Here is an 18,784-nt window from a genome sequence, read left to right on the forward strand (position 1 = left end):
CCGCTGAAGCACCGCTATCCGCACAAAGAAAAATCAATTCCATCCATCACCCTTTATCCTCTCCTTCCTCTAAATGATTTACTTCATCCAGACCGCGACACGGCGCGCCGAATGTTTCTTACAGATGTTCGGCGAGGCATGCGCAGGCTCTACCTGTCTCTGCCAGCGAAATTCCACTCATACTGTATGCCCTCGTTAGCAAAAAGAACTCGCAGCCACTTGTGAATTGTAAAAGATAAACTTACTACTCGCCCGTCATCGTCTCCAGTATAGACACACATTGGCATCGGGCTAATGCAAGTAATGCCTGCCGCCGTGTTCTCTCCCTTGTCGCTCGTGTAATCAATATGATCCAGACGTCGCAGCCGCTCCAAGGTCCATTTCCCACCCACCACGCTCTTGCGCCATACATTCACGATGCCTCCGCGGTGTCCCGTAAAGATAAGATAGTTTTCCAGCCACTCGTTACCAGCACCCTCGTAAAAGGCGCAAGAGTGGACATAGTCCTCCGAGTCCGAACAAACGTTTTGTTCCAGGATAAGGCCGCCGTTGAGAGTGTACAGGAGCACGTTAGGTCCCGAGCATAGCATGATATCGCCCGATACGTTGTGTATTTGCGCGCACTCCACGTGGCGCACAAGAGGCAGCTTGCGAATAAAGGACAGTTGGTTAAGATCCCACAGGAAAGCCTGTCCATCCGACGAAGCCGTGACGAAAGTGCTAAAGGCTTTGCCCACCGCAATGGCCGTCACCGGCGTCTTGTGGCCAAAGAGGCTCGATTTGGGAATCAGCTCTACCGCTTTGCCCGGTGCCGTATGCAGAGCATGGACGGAAACGACACAGTCTTCTCCCGCAGTAATGAGCGTCTTGGAGTCGGCAAAGGCCGCGCACGAGATCTGGCCAATGTGAAGGTTCTCAAACAGACCAGCCGGCCTGCGGTTGTCGGCAAAGAAGAAACGGATGCTGTTATCTGCATATCCCCACTCCAGATACTTGTCGTATGGCGGGAGGTTGAGGCGGAATGGCGAGGCGCACAGCAGGCGGTCCAACTTTGGCGCATAGATGAGTGTTGAAACCCTCTCGTGGCTCTCCAGCAGCGGATTCGGCAGGCATACCAAGGAGAATATGGCCGTGTCTAACCTTTTAACAGACGACTTGAGCTGTTCTCGCGGCGGGTGAGGTTTTTGGAACACTTGGTGCGGCGTCTGGCCGAAATTGTGAATGACACCAGCCGAAATCGCCCTCTCGTTAACGTCCTTGATTTGATCAAGGTCGACCGAGCCAGCGTAGGAGAGGTTGTGGAAGACATTCAGATTCTCCACCGCCGCCTCACCTCGCTGCTTGAATCCAAAGACCAAATCAATCCATTTGTGCAGGCTCTCGCTCACGTACGGACTCTCCAACGCCTCGCGATGCTTGGCAATAAAGATTTTAGGGTCGCCCTTGGCCCACGGAGGTAGCTCAACGTTATTAACCTGGACACCGTTGCTCTGTCGACGTCCAAAATCGTACCCGTTGATGTTTGTCAGAAATTCGGGGAGGCAAAAGAATTCAGGAATCAGCTCTCGGACATCAGTCTTGTTGTTACAAGATGCCGAAGTCCAAGCGTCGCCAATCGATTGGAACAGTCGATCTGCGTGGTCAAAGCTATCTCCCTGAACAAGAAGATAGGACTGTACAAAGGGTGGCAGTCTGATCAGATACGAGGAGACAATCATGGCAGACGAGTAATGGGTGCCGTAGTGGAATGGCGTCTGTCCAATCTCTTCAAGCGCACTATAAGTGTCGATGAAGCCTTGAATGCGGTTAACGGTCTGGGCACCCATGGGCTTTGACAAGTCTCGAAACACTTTCGGATCCTCCAGATCAAGATCGTCGCTAGTGTAATCAGCAAGAATCCACGGAAAGACTGGATACTGGGTCAAATCGTTAAAAGTTCGCCCAGCCATGGTGTTTACCACCATGAGATAGTGAAAGTTGGAAATTTCACCCCTCTGCCACCGCTTCATGATGGAAGTCCACGGCGATGCGTTGAATAAGGTGCCGAGACGAGATCCCAGGCCTTGTGGAGAGTCCTCAAACCCCTTGAGCATATCAAACCTCCACGCATCTTCTGGATTGGGCAGCGCGTGCGCAGCGCTAGTATGCGGTGCTTTGCTCGACATTTTCGCGAATAAGCCGTCTCTAAGTCCAGTGCTAATGGTGGTAAGGAGGTAGCTTCGGCCGTCAGTGAAGAAGATTTCAATGGCAACGTCCCGGAAGAGGAACCGGCGTTTCGAGACGCTAATCACATCTTGCCATTTCCAATGTCTTGATTCTTGCTCTCGGCCACCAGCGCTCTGCCGCTTCTCAAGCGTCTTGGCACCGGTCACGATTTGCGTAAACGGATCGCGCTCTTCTGGTGGTGCTTGCCACACGTTCACGATGTCGCCGTTGGCGCACTGGAACACATTGTCCATGATGTACAGTGCGTCCTTTCCTACTATCAAAAGGCCTTCACTGGCCTCGAGGCCCGTGACGCGAGATATGTTGTACGCGGCCTGCACTTGATCGCCATGCTCCAGACGCCTCATGACCTTGCGGTTTTTATCTTCAAAATTCTCGTCACCTTCGTTTGGCTCATTGGGGTCATCAACAAGCTCAAAATCATCCTCTGCCGTGAGCCCAGGCTCTGGATTATCGGAGACTGGTTCTGGCTCCATTGTAAGAGACGCCGAATCGTTATCATTGACGCCATCCAGAATGGCGCCGGAGCGCGTAGGTGGCCGGCTCCCTACGGCAGCTGGGTCTCGCGAAGCAGGGACGGTGCTCAAAGTAGCTCCAGAAGTGGTAGTAGGAGTTGTAGCAGAAGAAGCACTGGTCGATGGCAGACTGCCTTTGGCCTTGGGCTGATATCTGTCCTCGCCAACTGGGTAGTCTGGGAGAAGACGCAGGCGCATGCGGTTTCGACCCTCTGTTCGATCCAACTTCCACTTTGGCGCCGTGGATATGCTGAACACGGCCCCGGGCCGCTGCAGATCTCGCTCCATCTTTCTATAGCCTGCCGTAAGAAAAGCCAAATCATCTTGCTGGTCTTGCATGAGACGTTGATACTTGAAATACTCGGCGTTGTATATGCTCTTCATCCACGCGCTGTTACCGATTTCATGGTTGAGAAGAATTCTATCCGCTCCCACCACTTCTATGTTCCAAGTCTTTAACTTGTCTTTGCGCTTTGTCAGGCGTGATTTAGCAGACTCAAAAGTGCGATGGTTCTCCGCGCTGACAAAATCTTCCCACGTCTTTGACATGCCGCCAAAAAAGAGCATGTCCAGCGCTGGTCTATGTTTGTCCACCCAAAGTACAAATGACTCGTCGTCTATCTCTGTCAACTTTTCAAAGTCGCGAACAATCTGCCGCTGCTCGGGTGCAGAAGAAGATCGAATCAATGCAATTGATTCTTCGGGTTTTTGCACGAGAATGATGCGGAGAAAGTTGGCAGCAGCGCCGCGAATCGAGGCTTTATCATCGATGAGTTTCGTATAAAGCTGGTACCAGAACAGCTTCAGGTACTCGTCATCGGCCCCTAAACAACCCAGAATAGACATCTGCCAGTAGGCTAGCTTGTTCATAAACTCCTTCGCCTCGGCTTCCGAAGTTTCCCGGCTGTCCAAATCCGAGAGCTTGAGCAAAATCGTCCTCAAGAGACAGCTGCGAATTGTCGATATGGCTGGGCTACACAGACGAACGCTCTTCAATCCCGCAATCTCGGGCCGCTGCAAAAACTCCAAGAGCATACCGTTAAAGTCAATCATGGCTTCTGCTCCATTTAGGAACCATCCTTCAAAAATTGCTTCGCAAAGATGGGTGCAAAGCCGGCCAAGATTTGTCAAAATCCTTGGCTCACATATGCCCTCGCGTCTCGTCTGGATTACACGTGTTACTTCAGCAATCGCTCTCTTCAAGATGTACGATTCAAAGTATGCCTGATGCTCCTGAAACCCAGGAGGCATTTTGGTGAAGAGACCGAATCCTGAAAACTCCTTGCGAACGAAGATTTGGTCCATGAAGACGTGCATTACCAAGTCAGTGATCCCATCCACAATGGCATCACCGGCGCTGCTGCCGCCAATAATCTTTTGCTGTTGAGGCAGAGGCTTTGTCAAGGGGATGGTGAGCTTTGCCTCTGACGCGGTCTTCTGGGCAGTCAGGAGAACGAATGATGACGCCCTTCTAAGAGGCGTTCCCTTTGGCGGCGTCGACTGTGGCGATGGCACGAGATCAATGTTGGTTGTTCTGACGATAGGTGCTGGCATAGAGCTACCACCCATGGGTCGGATAATGACATCGCTACCCTCAAAAGTCAGAGCAGAGTCTCGAGAGTTCAACTCCACGTCAGGAGTGACAGCATCGGCGCTGACAATGACTGGGTACAAAGCAGCCAAAAGCAGCCGAATCCACTCAGATGACAGAGCAAAGTCTCGGAATTCGGCTGACCGCTCGTGGAGATTTCGCAAAACTTGTATAGCATTTTTAAGGAAGCCGGCATGTGCCCCCACGCTTTCTCGAGAGAGTATTACTGCAAATGTGGTCAGAAAGGAGTGGTTATAAAGGACGCATAGGATCAGACTTACACCTGGGTTCCACACCTCTGACAAGATCTGAGCTCGCCCTAGGCCTGGAGTCATAGGCAGAGGTGGGTCGAGATAATGCGTGAGAAGGCGAGAGATTGGTTGCTGGAGAATCCGGGTCTTCTTGATATTTCATCACATCCTTTAAGCCATGCTGCAGCATCGATGTGATGATAACCAGCGACTCAGGATAGACAACCTTGCGCTTGTCAAACTTTTCAGCCAGGGTGTGGAAGTCAGCCCTGCTATCAAAGTTGACATCGGCCACATCCTGCCCAAACAAGATGCAAAAGCAAATTGTCCATAGAGGGGGAACATCCCAGAATCTCTTCAGTCGGCTTGCCATAATCGTAAACCCGCCAGATTTACCAGCAAACTTTGACGTATAGGCAGATCCATGGACAACAAGGAGGCGAGCGAGGATTTTACACCCATGCACGACAGTTTCAGAGTCATCATCGGCCAGTAGATAGAGGAGCCACTAATTGAAATCAAAGTGTCAGTAAACAATCCTGAACTGCTGCATGCTGTTTGGGTAGAGCATAGCCTGTGCCTCACCTTATTCGTAACTGTCTTTGCAAACTTCTTGATATTGTTAAAGTTGCCTTTCTCGCACAAAATTCTAGAGTAGAGGCTAAGAACCTTGGTTCCAAGTTGCTTTTTCGATACGCTTCTTGTGCCATAGGACAGACCATTGCCATCACCTCCATCCGCAGCCCCCCGCTTGAAGGGGCCAGGGGTACTTGACCGTGAAGTATTCAAAAACAGCCTCGGGGTTCGCGAGCCTGCTGAGGCGGGTAAATGAAAGGCGTACGTAATGAAAAGTGACAAGGATCTCATGACTTCTTGGCTTAGATTCGATCTAACGAGCGCTTCGAAAGCCCCCATGAATTGCGGCACGACTTCTTCAGAAATGGCCTCGCCTTTCATGGCATCTAGCAGCCGCTTTACAATTCCTGGAGCAAGCAACGGTTAGAATGCACTGTTGATTCTGAGAAGAGGAAGCGGCCAAGCTACTCACTCATACGTATCAACCTCCTACTGTTGAAGTCATGATGTTTACTGTTAACGGCAAAGGTCACGAATTGTTTATAATAGAGCTCCTGAACACGCGGCCCTGATTTGCGCCAAATATCCAGGTCGATCAGGAGGATGCGATAAGCTAAGGGGTTGATGATGAAAGATTCAATGGGTTCAGCATGATTATATCCGACAAAGCCCAGTATCAGGCTGAGGATTCGGAATGCAAGGCTTTCTCGCTCCTCTTGGGAGGCTGAAAGCCGAGAAATTTGTGCGTTTTCACCGGCAGCGCCAGAACCATATCCGATCTTGAACCGCAGGAGCATGCCCAAGATGCTGTATCCATTATCTCTCTCCATTGCTTCACTATTTCTCCAATTCCTGCGGATGCAGTGGAACATGATTTCAATAGCATGAATGGTCTCTTCGACAGTTGTCGCCTTTTCCAGGAGCTTCAAGGCCAATGGGGTAAAGCCGGCCAGACGCCAAAGGTTCTCGTCAAAGTAAGAGGGAACAGCCACAATTGGGGTCCCTCGGAAGGAGGCAATGCCTTGTGGTCTAAACAATGCATCCGTGAGACTTGGAACAGCACAGTTTATGGCCAACGGAGATGCTTCTTTGCTCGACATGCGGAAAAGATTGCGTGTAGATGCGCGAGGAAGAGCGCGGAGAACACCTGTATCAATGTACTGCACATTCTCGGGAAACGTAGCAGATGGGAGAATGCCAAGCAGGATTTTCGCTTCCGGCAATAGCGAGCTTGCCTTGTCACGCACCGCTCGGAGGATATCAGAATTCTCGTCTTTACCAGAATGAACAATTTCATTCCGCAAGCCCAGCATGGCCGACGCCTCGTACGTCTGGAAGCCACCTAGGGTGTCCTGGAAGTTGCCTTGGTACCGTGGGCCAAGCGCATGGTGAACAGCTATGTAATCATCACTGAGAACATCCTCGAATAAATAGGCAGATGCCAACGACCATCTCGAAAAGACAAGACCCGAGCCGCTTTGATTCGACAGATCGCGGGGGGTCCCAAGGAATGCTTGGACGGGATTGTACTTGTTCTGATTGGAGTTGAATGAAGCAAATGTTTCCGTACTTCCGTTTGCAAGAGGGGGCACGTGTGGATAATTGCAACGGATTTGCTCAGCAAACTCGCCATTGACGTAGAGAGACGCTTTGCTGGCCGACATTGTCTTTGGTCGGCGATGGACAACGGCAACGTGATACCACTTCTTTTCACGAAACGTTACCGACTTGAATCGCACGCTAGGCTTATTGGAGAAGACTGAAGTCTGGAGAATAAAGTTGTGGGTATCTCGTTCCAAATACATGAGCACGAAGCACGTTTGGGAGGAATCGAAGACGCCAAAGACAGTGGTATGCGCCGTTGGGTCGAAAGAGTCGACACGTATCCACGCCGCAAATGTGTATCCAGCCGTGGACTGAGGGGGGAATGGGCGGCCCAGGGTCGGGAGTTCCAGCGATGAATGGCCATGAAGCGAGAGGTCAAACTGAAAAAAGGGAGGGCCAGTGTATTTAGATGTCATCTCTAGGAAAAAGTTGGCCGCCTCGGGGCCCGGTGCCGACAGCAGGAACTGGACATCGGCAGGTTGGTTCACACCGAGGTGCATAAGCAACCGACACAAGTCCAGGATAGTCTCATGTTCAGCCCGCGTCAAGTTAGACTCGGGAGAAAAGGCAGCCTCGAGGAACTGAGAGAGAACGCCGGTCGAATGGATAGCGGCAAGGTTGTAAATCGAGACGGATGCTGCACTGAGGATTGTCTCTACAACAATGAGGGAAGAGGGGCTTGGCGGCGAGTTCTCTGACCTCGGAATGGCACGCCAGAAGCTCACGACAGCTCTGAGCAGCTCCGGATGACGTATTATCGTCTTTGGAGTGACCACCTCGCGCACACTCGGGCCAATGTTCCCAACAGAACGTGCAAGCACGAGATCCCATTGCTCGTCGGCTGCATCCTCGGCGTCGTTTTCAGGGGTGTCGCCAGGGCTGGCCTCGGTTTCGACATCTGCGCGCAAGGCCTTTGCGGTAGACTGGCAAAGCAAGTCCAAAGCTTCATCGTCCAGCGAGAAAGCCAGCAGCTTGCCAAAGACATGACAGCTAACCCAAGCGTCGGGTTCCGCCCCTCCCAGGCCGATGCTTGCAATAATCTGTTCGAGAGCCTCCCATCCGCCCCCTGCGACTCGATATCGGAAGAACCTCTTGTTCCCAGAGTGGTCTCGGAAAGCGGCTGACAGGACGCTCAGGAACGCACCGAGCAGCTTGAATAATGACATCATCTCAGCCTGGTTCCGCTTCCGCGGGTCATGGTAGCCCGCAAAGCTGCGGAGGACGTCGAGGACGCATTCAAAGCCGCCGGCATGTCGAAAGGCATCTTGGTTTGAAGCCGTAGGAGTGGAAGCTATCAACTGGGCCACGTTTCGCAGGCCCTTGACAAGCCTGGGGATTTCGGGGTAGCCATCGTCGTTTCGAGAGGTCTGTTGGTGGCTAAGGTCATCGAGCAACGTCTGCAAGACTTGTATGTATTTCGGGTTCGGGCTCGCCGTAGCTGACGCCGAGGTCGACGATCGATATCGCGTGGGAAGAGTCGCCATGGTCCCGTGTCGGCCAATTTCTCATGCCAATAGGTTGCCCTCCAGGGCCCGTCAAGGGTCCAGGCCGCCAACTATCCGCAACAGCATTGAAGAGCAAGATGAACAGGCAGCTCGGAGCTCTGGCGCGGGGCGCATGAAGCTCTTGGGCGGCGGTCAGCTGGCCGATGGAAAGGCTGCGGCCCTGCGAGAGAGAAGCCCTACGAAGATGCAAACGATGAAAGGGCAAGGCAGCGGTCGAATCGGTATTTCCAATGCGTGAAGCAGTATCCGGCGTGGTTGGGCGGCTTTGCTGCGATTATCTCGACACTTGTTGCCCAGCTCTGGATGTTGCAGCCTGCCAGCCAATCCGCCGTCAGCCTTGAACGTGGCTGAGATTCGGCATTGCGGCTAGTGGACACAGTAGTAGCCCCGCCGCGAGCCACTAAACTGCTCCTCCAGGCCTTCAGGAGCTGCAGTGCAGGCTTCAGTGCTTATCGCGCAGTGGCTGGTGGATAAGGGGCCCGTAAATGATTCGATAGCATGAAGTTTAGGGAGTCCTACATGCATGCAGAGGTACAGTAGTATGGACCCCATACAGGTGACAAGCAAAGCAACGGCAACGCTGCAGTTATGGATTGTTTGCTGGGAGAAGGAGATGGCTTAACGACGATAACAGATTCAATCTGACTGACGTTGAGCATTGGGGCTGGTTATCGATGCAGCTCCGGACACTCCTACAGATACCAGCAGATACCAGCAGATATGCCATGATGACTCCCTCTATGCAGCTTAGGCACTTCCATGTTGTGCATGCATGTATAAAACGCCCGCAAGGAAAAGGAGCCATTGTAGCGAACGCAGTGCTCAGCTCAGACCCGAGTCGCACGTGCACAATATTCAAGTCCTAGGAGCAATGCTGGGAGAGCGAGCGGCCGATCGCGGCCATGGATACGGGCTAGAGTTAGGAGAACATTGGAAGCGTTGAGATGGAAAGGGGCTCTGGATTCGGGGGCATTTATGCTGATGAAGCGCTGGACAAAGCGCCGAGTACGAAGACAAACAGCTTCAATGTGATTATTATCCGTTATTCCAGGTTAGTACGGAGCGGTACGGAAGTAGTTGAGTCGTACTACTCGTATGTACGAGTTACTCGCACGGGACGCGGGAAGCATCCATTGGCGCAGCCGCTTGTTAGCATTGGCCAGCACTTGTAGCCGCGCTGAAACGGCCAAGGTCTGCTTCTCGACACTCCCTGTGTCATATCAATCCAATACCTGCTCATCAAATGCCTGTCCCCGTCACAACCGTCGTACTCGGACCGTGCCTTGAATATTACATATTATTTGATGGATTAGGTACCCGGCAATAAACTGTCGTGATACCTGCTTGTACCCGGTACCTGACGATAGGGTAATCTTGAGGTCATCTAGGCCGATAAGCACGCAAGTCATGCTCACGTCAATGCACCGCCTGCCTAATTCTGAAAACGGCCTTGTTCCGCTACCAAGTGGCTGGCATTTGCGTCCCTGATTCTTTGCATCCAAACGTCATTGTTCACGTTCAACATAGCGAACATTGCTGAGATTCAGGTACGGCATAAACACTCAATACAAAGACAGAGTGGCTGCTGATACAATAGATAGGCATTGGGAACAAGGCGTTATACACGGCACCGTCCCGTTTTAGCTTACGACGCCCATGTACGGAGCACTGTGCAACTTGTCTGGATGGATGGATCTGATCTCGTTGAAAGGGAGGCGAATCTACCTATCAGCAGTGACTCCCTCCCTACTCCGTATTGTACTGAGTAATACAGCGCATCTCATGCACAGCGGGCTCTAGCCAGATGCAGCCGCGGCTATAAGTAAATAACGTTGATCAGCACGGCGTCACTGGACCAGCGTTGGCAAATACCTCCCTGGCCGCCGTCACGAGTCCCTCCAACCCTCCCCAAATTGGCATGAGGAATATTGGCTGAGAGACTCGTGATCAAGAGGCACGAGCCGGGCCAGTTTGACGCAGCGGATCAACGGGTGCAGTGGCGACCAATCGGAGCCACAATTATCCCCGCATTTTAGGACGGGGAATGGGCCCAGATGCGCACCGCTGTGGCCTGGAAATGCAGGGCTTATCGTCTTGTTGAGCTGGGGGAGCAAGGAGGCAGATTGGCACAAGAGGCTGGCAGGCTGGGGGAGGCTGTGAAGCTGCTTGTGCTGGCGATGGTACGTACGGAGAAACGGTAGATACGGAGAGTCATGGATGGGCACAAGGACATCAGCTGCCGAAGGGGAGCCCCTGAATGGATGCCAATCGATCCCTGGACCGTCCGCCATCGTTTGCGTATCGTTTGCGTCCTTCTCCCAGAAGCTCTTCCTTGCGAACAGTGTGTACGAGTACACGCAGGTACCAGCACACGACACTCGCCCGTACAGTGCCAGCCCGGGATTTCCGTCTCAGGGGACCGGTGGCGCCCATGTACCTGGCACAAGCTCCTTGCCTTACGTGATGCGGCCTCCATCCACTGCTCTGCAAGGAACCAAAGGGCATCAAGGGACTCGCTGGCTGGCCTGGGGCACAGAGACGGAGAGACAACAAGACAAGCGGTGATGCGCTGTTCACATTCGTAGATTCGCATCGCATCGGCATCGCATCCCTTCAGAACGGTCACGAAGCCATTGTCTGGGCACCCCGGGCATTCAATACCAGGTACATACTCGTAGTCGTGACGGAACAATGACTCTTCCGAAATGAGCGCTCTTATGGTTCCATGCTGGCCTGTGTACCAAATGTACCAAAACCTTGGAATAACTCTGGCGTCGTGCCTGTAGCTGATACTTTTCGACCGGGGTCAAGCCACACTGTAAGCCTTTGTACCTCTTCTCCCTCGACCAAGGGCGCAAGGTACCGCCGCAGCCAAAGAACAGCGCAAAGGTACCAATCCGTTCAAGGCTGAGTACCTGCGCGGTTCAGCGTTGCGTTATCGCATCGCCCCGGGAACGACGGGCTAAACCTAGTTGGGCGGACCCCCAAGACCCCGGCCACAGCGATGCGTCACCGCGGCTCACTGTTCACGCCCGCTGAGGCAGCACTGGAGCCTCGTGCCGCCGCCCTTATCTACCGCGCCATCGCTCGTCTTCTCGTCCATCTTCTTTCTCTTCCTTCTTCCATCATCTCTCTCCCCTTCCATCTTCCATCTCCCCATCTTTCATCGTCGCGTCCCGTGCAGGAGGAAGCAGGAGTTTGTCTGTCTGTCCGCTGCCTCTTTCAGTGCTTTCAGTGTAGTTTGTCGCAGGTTGACACTCTCCCGTTTTTCATCACAAATCATCATCACAATCGTCATGATGCGGACCGCTGTCGCTCTCTCCGTGGCCGCTGTTGCCCAGGCCAGCACTTTCCAGATTGGCACCATCCACGAGAACTCTGCCCCCGTTCTCAGCACCGTTGAGGCCAATGCCATCCCCGATGCCTACATCATCAAGTTCAAGGACCACGTTGGTGAGGCTGAGGCCGAGAAGCACCACGACTGGCTCCAGAGCGTCCACAGCTCCGGCGAGCAGGAGCGCCTTGAGCTCCGCAAGCGAAGCAGCATCTTCGGCTCAGACGACGTCTTTGACGGCCTGAAGCACACCTTCAAGATGGACGGCTTCAAGGGCTATGCTGGTCACTTCCACGAGTCCACCATCGAGCAGGTCCGGAATCACCCGGATGTAAGTTTCACAGTGCCCTTTTAGTTCCAGCCATGAATCATGAACAAAAGCTAATTCTACTACCTTGCAGGTCGAGTACATCGAGCGCGACAGCATTGTCCACACTATGCTTCCCCTCGAGTCCAAGGACAGCATCATTATTGAGGATTCTTGCACTCCCGAGACTGAGAAGCAGGCTCCTTGGGGTCTTGCTCGTATCTCCCACCGAGATACCCTCAACTTCGGCTCCTTCAACAAGTACCTCTACACCGCTGAGGGTGGTGAGGGTGTTGATGCCTACATCATCGACACTGGTACCAACATTGAGCACGTCGACTTCGAGGGTCGTGCCAAGTGGGGAAAGACTATTCCTGCCGGCGACGAGGACGAGGATGGCAATGGCCACGGCACTCACTGCTCTGGTACCGTTGCTGGTAAGAAGTACGGTGTTGCCAAGAAGGCCCACGTCTACGCCGTCAAGGTGCTCCGATCCAACGGATCCGGCACCATGTCCGACGTCGTCAAGGGCGTTGAGTTCGCTGCCATCTCTCACCAGGAGGCCGTGAAGCAGGCCAAGGACGGCAAGCGAAAGGGCTTCAAGGGCTCCGTCGCCAACATGTCCCTTGGTGGTGGCAAGACCTCTGCTCTTGACGCTGCCGTCAATGCCGCCGTCAAGGCCGGTATCCACTTCGCCGTCGCTGCCGGTAACGACAACGCCGATGCTTGCAACTACTCTCCCGCTGCTGCCTCTGAGCCCGTTACCGTCGGCGCTTCTGCCCTCGATGACAGCCGTGCTTACTTCTCCAACTACGGAAAGTGCACTGACATCTTCGCCCCCGGCTTGAGCATCCAGTCTACCTGGATCGGCTCCAAGTACGCCGTCAACACCATCTCTGGTACCTCCATGGCCTCTCCCCACATTGCTGGCCTCCTGGCCTACTACCTGTCTCTCCAGCCTGCTACCGACTCTGAGTTCGCTGTTGCCCCCATCACCCCCAACAAGCTCAAGAAGGACATCATCTCCGTCGCCACCGTCGGCACTCTCTCCGACATCCCCTCCGACACCCCCAACCTGCTCGCCTGGAACGGTGCTGGCTGCAGCAACTACAGCCAGATCATCGAGGCCGGCAGCTACACTGCCAAGCCCAAGGCCAACAAGACCAAGCTCCCCGCCACCATTGAGGAGCTCGAGGAGGCCATCGAGGGTGACTTCGAGGTTGTCTCTGGCAAGATTGTCAAGGGTGCCAAGACCTTTGGCTCCAAGGCCGAGAAGTTCGCCAAGAAGATCCACGACCTCGTCGAGGAGGAGATTGAGGAGTTCATCTCCGAGCTTTCTGAGTAAGAATCTCGAAGCACATATATTATTATTTCCTTATTTTGTTGTAATGGCCATAACGTGCCGATGAGATTATCAAGTACGAGGGTTCATGGATCGGTACTAGGAGAGACTTGTTTTTGTTTTGGGTATTTGGCATGCACTATGGGCGTGAAGCCACGGGTTTAGTATGGAATTTTGCCATTGACTCTGTATTCTACTGCACGGTCCTACGTTCATCAGACGGAATGCTTGTACAGGAGTATTATATAATTGATAAATTTGCTTGTTACAGCACAATATCTGCGCACTATAACTGCTTGCATCTGTGATTCACTTCGTCCCATTGACTGCTGTTTGTAATTGACAAAATGCCTTTGTTCAACATACGTAGGCGAGCTACATTCTGCATGTACTTGGCCCCTATCTTGTTTAGCATCGAACTGTAGGACTAACTACTAACCTTTTTGCTGTGTTTGGGCGTCACTTATATTCTCGAGACACAACAATAACATAACAGAAGTTAAACATGTGCTGAGCATCTCTACAGTGACAATCTTTAAAGTATCAGCCTTTATTCATCCTCAGTTAAAGTAAAGCAGTCTACTTAGATACCTAGGCACCACCAATCTGGCAGTTCAAAACTTAAACGGCCGCCAGCTGCCAAAACCCAAACACTCACAACACAGGCAAGAGCAAAGGGGTGCAAAACAGGCTCTTGCTATATACTCTAGCAAAATGGATTCTTCCGATACAGGAGACGTCATCGTCACTTCTTTCCTCACAATAAACAACAGACCCAACAGACCAAAATAAAGAAAAACTTCATCCATCCATCGAGCTCTTTTGACTCCTCGGAAAGTCACATCCAAACCATCTGAATCTTATACTTCTCGCATACTCAGCCCATCTCATTATCATAACACCCATCATCGTCATCAAACTGCACATACTGTTCGATTCAATCACGATAAAGGCAACATCTTTGCGCAGCCTCGTCGAAATCCGCAGCCGCGATAATGCTTCGCAGGAACAGCTGCAGAAGCCAGAACCGCCCCCTGAGCAGGAGCAGGTCGTCCGCCTCGATCGTGCGAAACCCAGTCCACGAACTCACGAGCATCGAACCTTATGTCGCCGAGCGAGACGCGTATCTCGCCGCAACTCTCTCGTACAACAGAGCCCAGCCACCAAACAATGGCGGCGGAAAGACTTCACGCTTGCAGCGTCAACAGAGCGTGAGGTTCGTCGGCCCCAACGCCCAGCCGCAGAGAAGATTAGCCACCCGAGCAAGCATGGCCTTGGTGGGCAACATAAATATGCCACGGCGTCCGGCGGGCTCTGACTCTCACCATCTTTCTTCTCCATCGTTTGAGCCACGGGAGGACGCTGCATCATTATCATACGCGAGACTACGCAAGTCGAGATCGATGTATACTCCTTCAATAGCAAAGACTCCAAACTATCCGATGGAAAACAGCGACTACCCCGACATGTTCAACGGATGGTTGCCGACGCCGCGATATTCGTCGCTGGTCAGGAAAGAAAACGAACCCTTTCGGAGCTCTGGTGGACCGACGCTGAGAACACCCAAATCCATGGGCTTCCTCTCAAGTGACTGCGAAAGATCCATGTCTCGAGACAGTATCAGTAGCGGTCATGAAACTGTCCAGCGGACACAGAACAGGCTTTATGAGCCGTCAGAGCGCTCTAGTCGCCTACAAAGCCGGCCATCGAGTTTCTTTCAGTCGAGTTACAGGCACGCTCCGAACCCGACTAGCTTCCCCAAATCTCTCCGGGGTAGCAGCAACAACAATACTTCAGTCCTCTCTTCAGAACATGTTTACGGTGCCAATTTTCCTCCTATTATTCCTTCACAACCACCAGGATTGCGGACAAAAGCTCGCAAAATCTCCAAATCACTCAAGAGTAGGCTCAAGGGGTTCTTTAGTCGTCCCAAGAATAGGAATGACCTTGCGGACCAAACTGGAGAGCATCCCCAGGACCTTGAGTCGGATGATGGCAGCTGCTACCGTGCCCAGACACCAGCTCAGCTACCTCAAGAAGCATCATTATATCGCGTAGTCTCCCACATGCCTTCTTTCCATGCCGTGCCACCTAGTCAACAGCCCAGGTCACGGCAGGCCAGTTTGGGAACCATTGAAGCTGAAGACAATGCACTCGACGACGATAAATCACGAGTCACTAGCTGGACCAACTCTACAGCAGACACAATTGCAAATCGTCCAAGGTCTGCAAACTGGAGTCGGCAATACCCGTCTGACTTTCAACAAGGCGGCACGGAAGCTGGGTTCTCATCTCACAACCAACCCTCGATGCATCACAATAACGTGTCACATGCCGGCCCCATAGTCAATAGTGACCGCGTGTACTCGGCACTCATGAAGAGACTAAGGGGGACAAATGGGGATCAAAATCAGTTATCGGGCAAAGGCCAGGGGCCCCGAGATTCTGTCGAGACAAATTCACTCCGAAGCACTTCGACAATAAGACGGCAAGCCCGCCAGCCCACAAATGAAGGATCCGCTCATACAATCCGCCATGTTCAGTACGAGGACGACATTTTCCAAGATAGTACCGAAGGGTCGACCGCATCGCACTATTCTTCGGAATCTACAAAGAGCGTCATTAGACGGCATCAATCCTCAGACTCACTGCAAAATTACGGCCATGAGACCTGCCCCAGCCCGGGATACGGCCAAGGATCAGGATTGTCCCCTAACAGGAATGACATGAAGCCACTTGCCGCTGGCGAATCCCAAAAACGAACGCTCTCTGGACGAAGCTCGGCCTTTTTCGCTAGTCCGACATGCCACCTATTCCGTACGACCAGTCCGTATCGTCGGGCTCTGCAAGAAAGCATGAAAGCCGCCCAAGCAGACGATCAGCTCCAAACGCCCAACGCCAAAGATCTCAGCTCTCTGTCTGGGATTAGCTTACCTACGCGCCGTCCAAGCACAGAAGATGATTCCGATGACGATGTGCGAGTGGCAGTGGCATACGCAGAGAGCGTGTACTCCAACTCTAGTGAAGACAATGCGCCCCATGTTTATAGCACCTCGTCTGCTTTGAGATCAACAGAAGACGAGCCAGGGCACCAAGTTCACGGAGATGCCACCATTTTTATCAACACAGAAAGACGGCAATTGCCACCCGCATGCCATACCCGAGATAGCTCTTCAGCCAGCTCTGTCGAGTGGAAGACGTGGCTAAGCGCCAATGTGTCTAAGCTGGAGACGCCTCCAACGACACTGAAACCTGATTTCCCACAAGAGCCTTCATCCGCCCCCCAGGATTTTAGTCATGTCAGGGAGAAGGCAGAGATTGAGACGGGGATTGAGTCTGATGCGGACGATTATCTTCAAGTTACAGCATGTGCGGGTCTTCCACCTAAGCAGGCGCCAAACAAAGATTATCGTGGTCCCTCTGTCTTGGCAGCGATGGCAAGAGAACAATCTTTCCTTGCGAATCCCTGGCAGCCCAAGTCTACGACCACCAACGAAAACTCACCACCGGTATCAGGGGCACGACCCAAAAGCCTATATTGTAAAGACGCCTCGCCCATGGCTGCAACAGACAATCTACGCACCATCCCTTCAGTGCCCAACGTCAACACTTGTGTAGCCAACCGTGATTCGTTGGTGATTGAGCCGCGAACATCCTCTCTCAACACATGCTCTAGGCCATTCGACCCCCTTTTAGAAGAGGCGCGCGGCCTCAAACGACGGTCACGAACTCGCTTGAGAGCATACGACGGGTCGGCCAAGTCCAGCCCAGGCTTTACTTCCGCTCTTGAGAGGCAGTTTGGGGTTAGTAGGACAGGCTCACCACGGGTATGGAAGGCGGAGGAGTCGTCAGGCGAACTTGGGTCAGAAGCAGACCCGGGGATTGATGAGCTGGGGCGTCGAGACTTTGACGCGCAGGCCATGGGAAGCAGGAGGATGGTGGACTTGTTTCTGAGCAGCCGGCAGCAGAGAGTTGCGGGTAGCCAGACGCGACAAAGCAGCGATAGTCTGTCAGCTGCCTTTGTCTAAGTTGAGAAGGAGTATGAGAAGGGGGGTGAATTAGAGCATATATTATTTCTGGATGCTGCATGATTTAGAATGGCAGGTGTTAGTGTTGGCAAAGCAAAAAGTCGATATTGCTGAGTTCATGACTTATTATAACTAGGTAGTCTAGGTAGCCAGGCCACAGAGACATGGTTTTAATAGAGGCTAGATGGAATCTCTGCAGTTTCGATGTTGACTTTATGTGCGTAACACGCAAGATTTACTATCGACGTTTCCAAGTTCAGTACTTGTTCTTTATTCTGACCGAACCACGTATTCGTACTCTCTGGATACCAGTAATAACAACAGTTCAAATGCTCGTGGGTTCTTCCGTAGTATGTATAAACTCAATTATCCTGCCCAGGGCCTGTAAATCGCCTTCCTTCGTCCCCGCCAATCCACGCTCAACCCAGCCCTCGGTATACCCTCCCCCAAAATCAATTATCCAAGCATCATCATGCTCGTCAACCAACACATTGGCGGGCTTGGCATCTCCCCAAATAATTCCTGCGTCGTGTAGCCGAGTGAGGGTATCGCCTACCTGAGTGGCCCATCGGTTGCGCAAGTGCTCGGGTGTTTCTGGCTTTACGGCACAAAAGAGCGTCACGTGGCCGCAATCGATGTATGTGAGTAGCAGGCCGTATATTATTACTTCCTGGTCATCTCTGCTTTGGACTAGGCCGATGAGGCGTGATATTCGGAGGGATTTGTCGAGGTGGGCGTTGTGTATCTCGCGGTACGTTGAGATTTCATGGAGTAAGATGGATTTATCTCCCGGGTCTGTGAGCTTCAGATACGCAGTGGTTCCATCGTTTAGAAAGAACTTTCCTTGGGGTATGTGATGGACCGGCGCCTATTTGTTCATTACTTGTCCTGATTTCTGACGGTTTGAATATTGGCCATGGCGTGAAGTTCGTGTCCTCTGGAAAAGAAACTCCAAATACTTTTGGGATATCCTCAGCTTCTTCTTGTTGTGTAGCTACCATCTTTGTCGCCATCCGCGAATACCTCGTAGACGTGCGTCTCTGGAAAAAGAAACTCGTCCAACGTTGATTTGACATTTTGAATGGGAGGTAGTTCCCTAAAGATGGGAAGCATAGGCTCAGCAACCCAATCGTAAAAATCATCCACTGTATACCCATCCAACTCAAACTGTTCAGCGACATCCAGGAAGAAGAGGTATTTCTCTCGTAACTCCGGTGAAGCGACGAATTGTTCGATTGAAAGACGCACGATGAAGCGGTGCTTGTGACACATCATTACGAATTCGGAGTCTGTGGATCGGTCGCTGAATGTGAATTCTAGGACACTCCAGAATGGCGTGTCGTTTATGGGTATGTCCTCCATTGTTCATGGGATTGGGCTGAGGTTTTTGTAACAGTTGTGAAGACAGAACAACAAGTTGGGATGAGTAGAGTACTCGTATATTTGCATGGGAGTATGGAACACGGACCAACGATTCCCCCACCGTCAATTTACTGAGCCTGAT

The 18,784-nt window shown here is 52.4% G+C and overlaps 4 protein-coding genes across 4 annotated transcripts; 2 read left to right on the plus strand and 2 right to left on the minus strand.

Annotated features, from left to right (window-relative positions):
• Positions 1 to 149: 149 nt before the first annotated feature.
• Positions 150 to 8,248, minus strand: M431DRAFT_8229 (hypothetical protein; the record flags this gene model as incomplete). Its single annotated transcript, XM_024923151.1, has 5 exons — positions 150 to 182; positions 246 to 4,558; positions 4,614 to 5,091; positions 5,169 to 5,566; positions 5,632 to 8,248. 5 exons carry the CDS (start codon positions 8,246 to 8,248, stop codon positions 150 to 152), a joined length of 7,839 nt encoding a protein of 2,612 aa, XP_024771601.1.
• A 3,076-nt stretch (positions 8,249 to 11,324) lies between these two features.
• Positions 11,325 to 13,455, plus strand: M431DRAFT_149523 (hypothetical protein). Its single transcript, XM_024912802.1, has 2 exons — positions 11,325 to 11,934; positions 12,005 to 13,455. Exons 1-2 carry the CDS (start codon positions 11,566 to 11,568, stop codon positions 13,253 to 13,255), a joined length of 1,620 nt encoding a protein of 539 aa, XP_024771602.1. The 5' UTR covers positions 11,325 to 11,565; the 3' UTR covers positions 13,256 to 13,455.
• A 792-nt stretch (positions 13,456 to 14,247) lies between these two features.
• M431DRAFT_122204 (hypothetical protein) lies at positions 14,248 to 17,464 on the plus strand (the record flags this gene model as incomplete). Its single annotated transcript, XM_024912155.1, has 1 exon — positions 14,248 to 17,464. The coding sequence occupies one exon, from the start codon at positions 14,248 to 14,250 to the stop codon at positions 17,278 to 17,280; it is 3,033 nt and encodes a 1,010-aa protein (XP_024771603.1). The 3' UTR covers positions 17,281 to 17,464.
• A 141-nt stretch (positions 17,465 to 17,605) lies between these two features.
• M431DRAFT_8232 (hypothetical protein) lies at positions 17,606 to 18,642 on the minus strand (the record flags this gene model as incomplete). Its single annotated transcript, XM_024923154.1, has 2 exons — positions 17,606 to 18,148; positions 18,304 to 18,642. The coding sequence occupies 2 exons, from the start codon at positions 18,640 to 18,642 to the stop codon at positions 17,606 to 17,608; spliced, it is 882 nt and encodes a 293-aa protein (XP_024771604.1).
• Between the last annotated feature and the right edge of the window lie 142 nt (positions 18,643 to 18,784).

The sequence above is a fragment of the Trichoderma harzianum genome (genome assembly GCF_003025095.1).
Source record: "Trichoderma harzianum CBS 226.95 unplaced genomic scaffold M431scaffold_11, whole genome shotgun sequence".
Classification (NCBI taxonomy): Eukaryota; Fungi; Ascomycota; class Sordariomycetes; order Hypocreales; family Hypocreaceae; genus Trichoderma; species Trichoderma harzianum.

Coding starts and splice junctions, on each gene's coding strand:
- M431DRAFT_149523 (XM_024912802.1), top strand. CDS start 11,566: ATGATGCGGACCGCTGTCGCTCTCTCCGTGGCCGCTGTTGCCCAGGCC. Junction 11,935..12,004: donor AGGTCCGGAATCACCCGGAT/GTAAGTTTCACA, acceptor ACTACCTTGCAG/GTCGAGTACATCGAGCGCGA.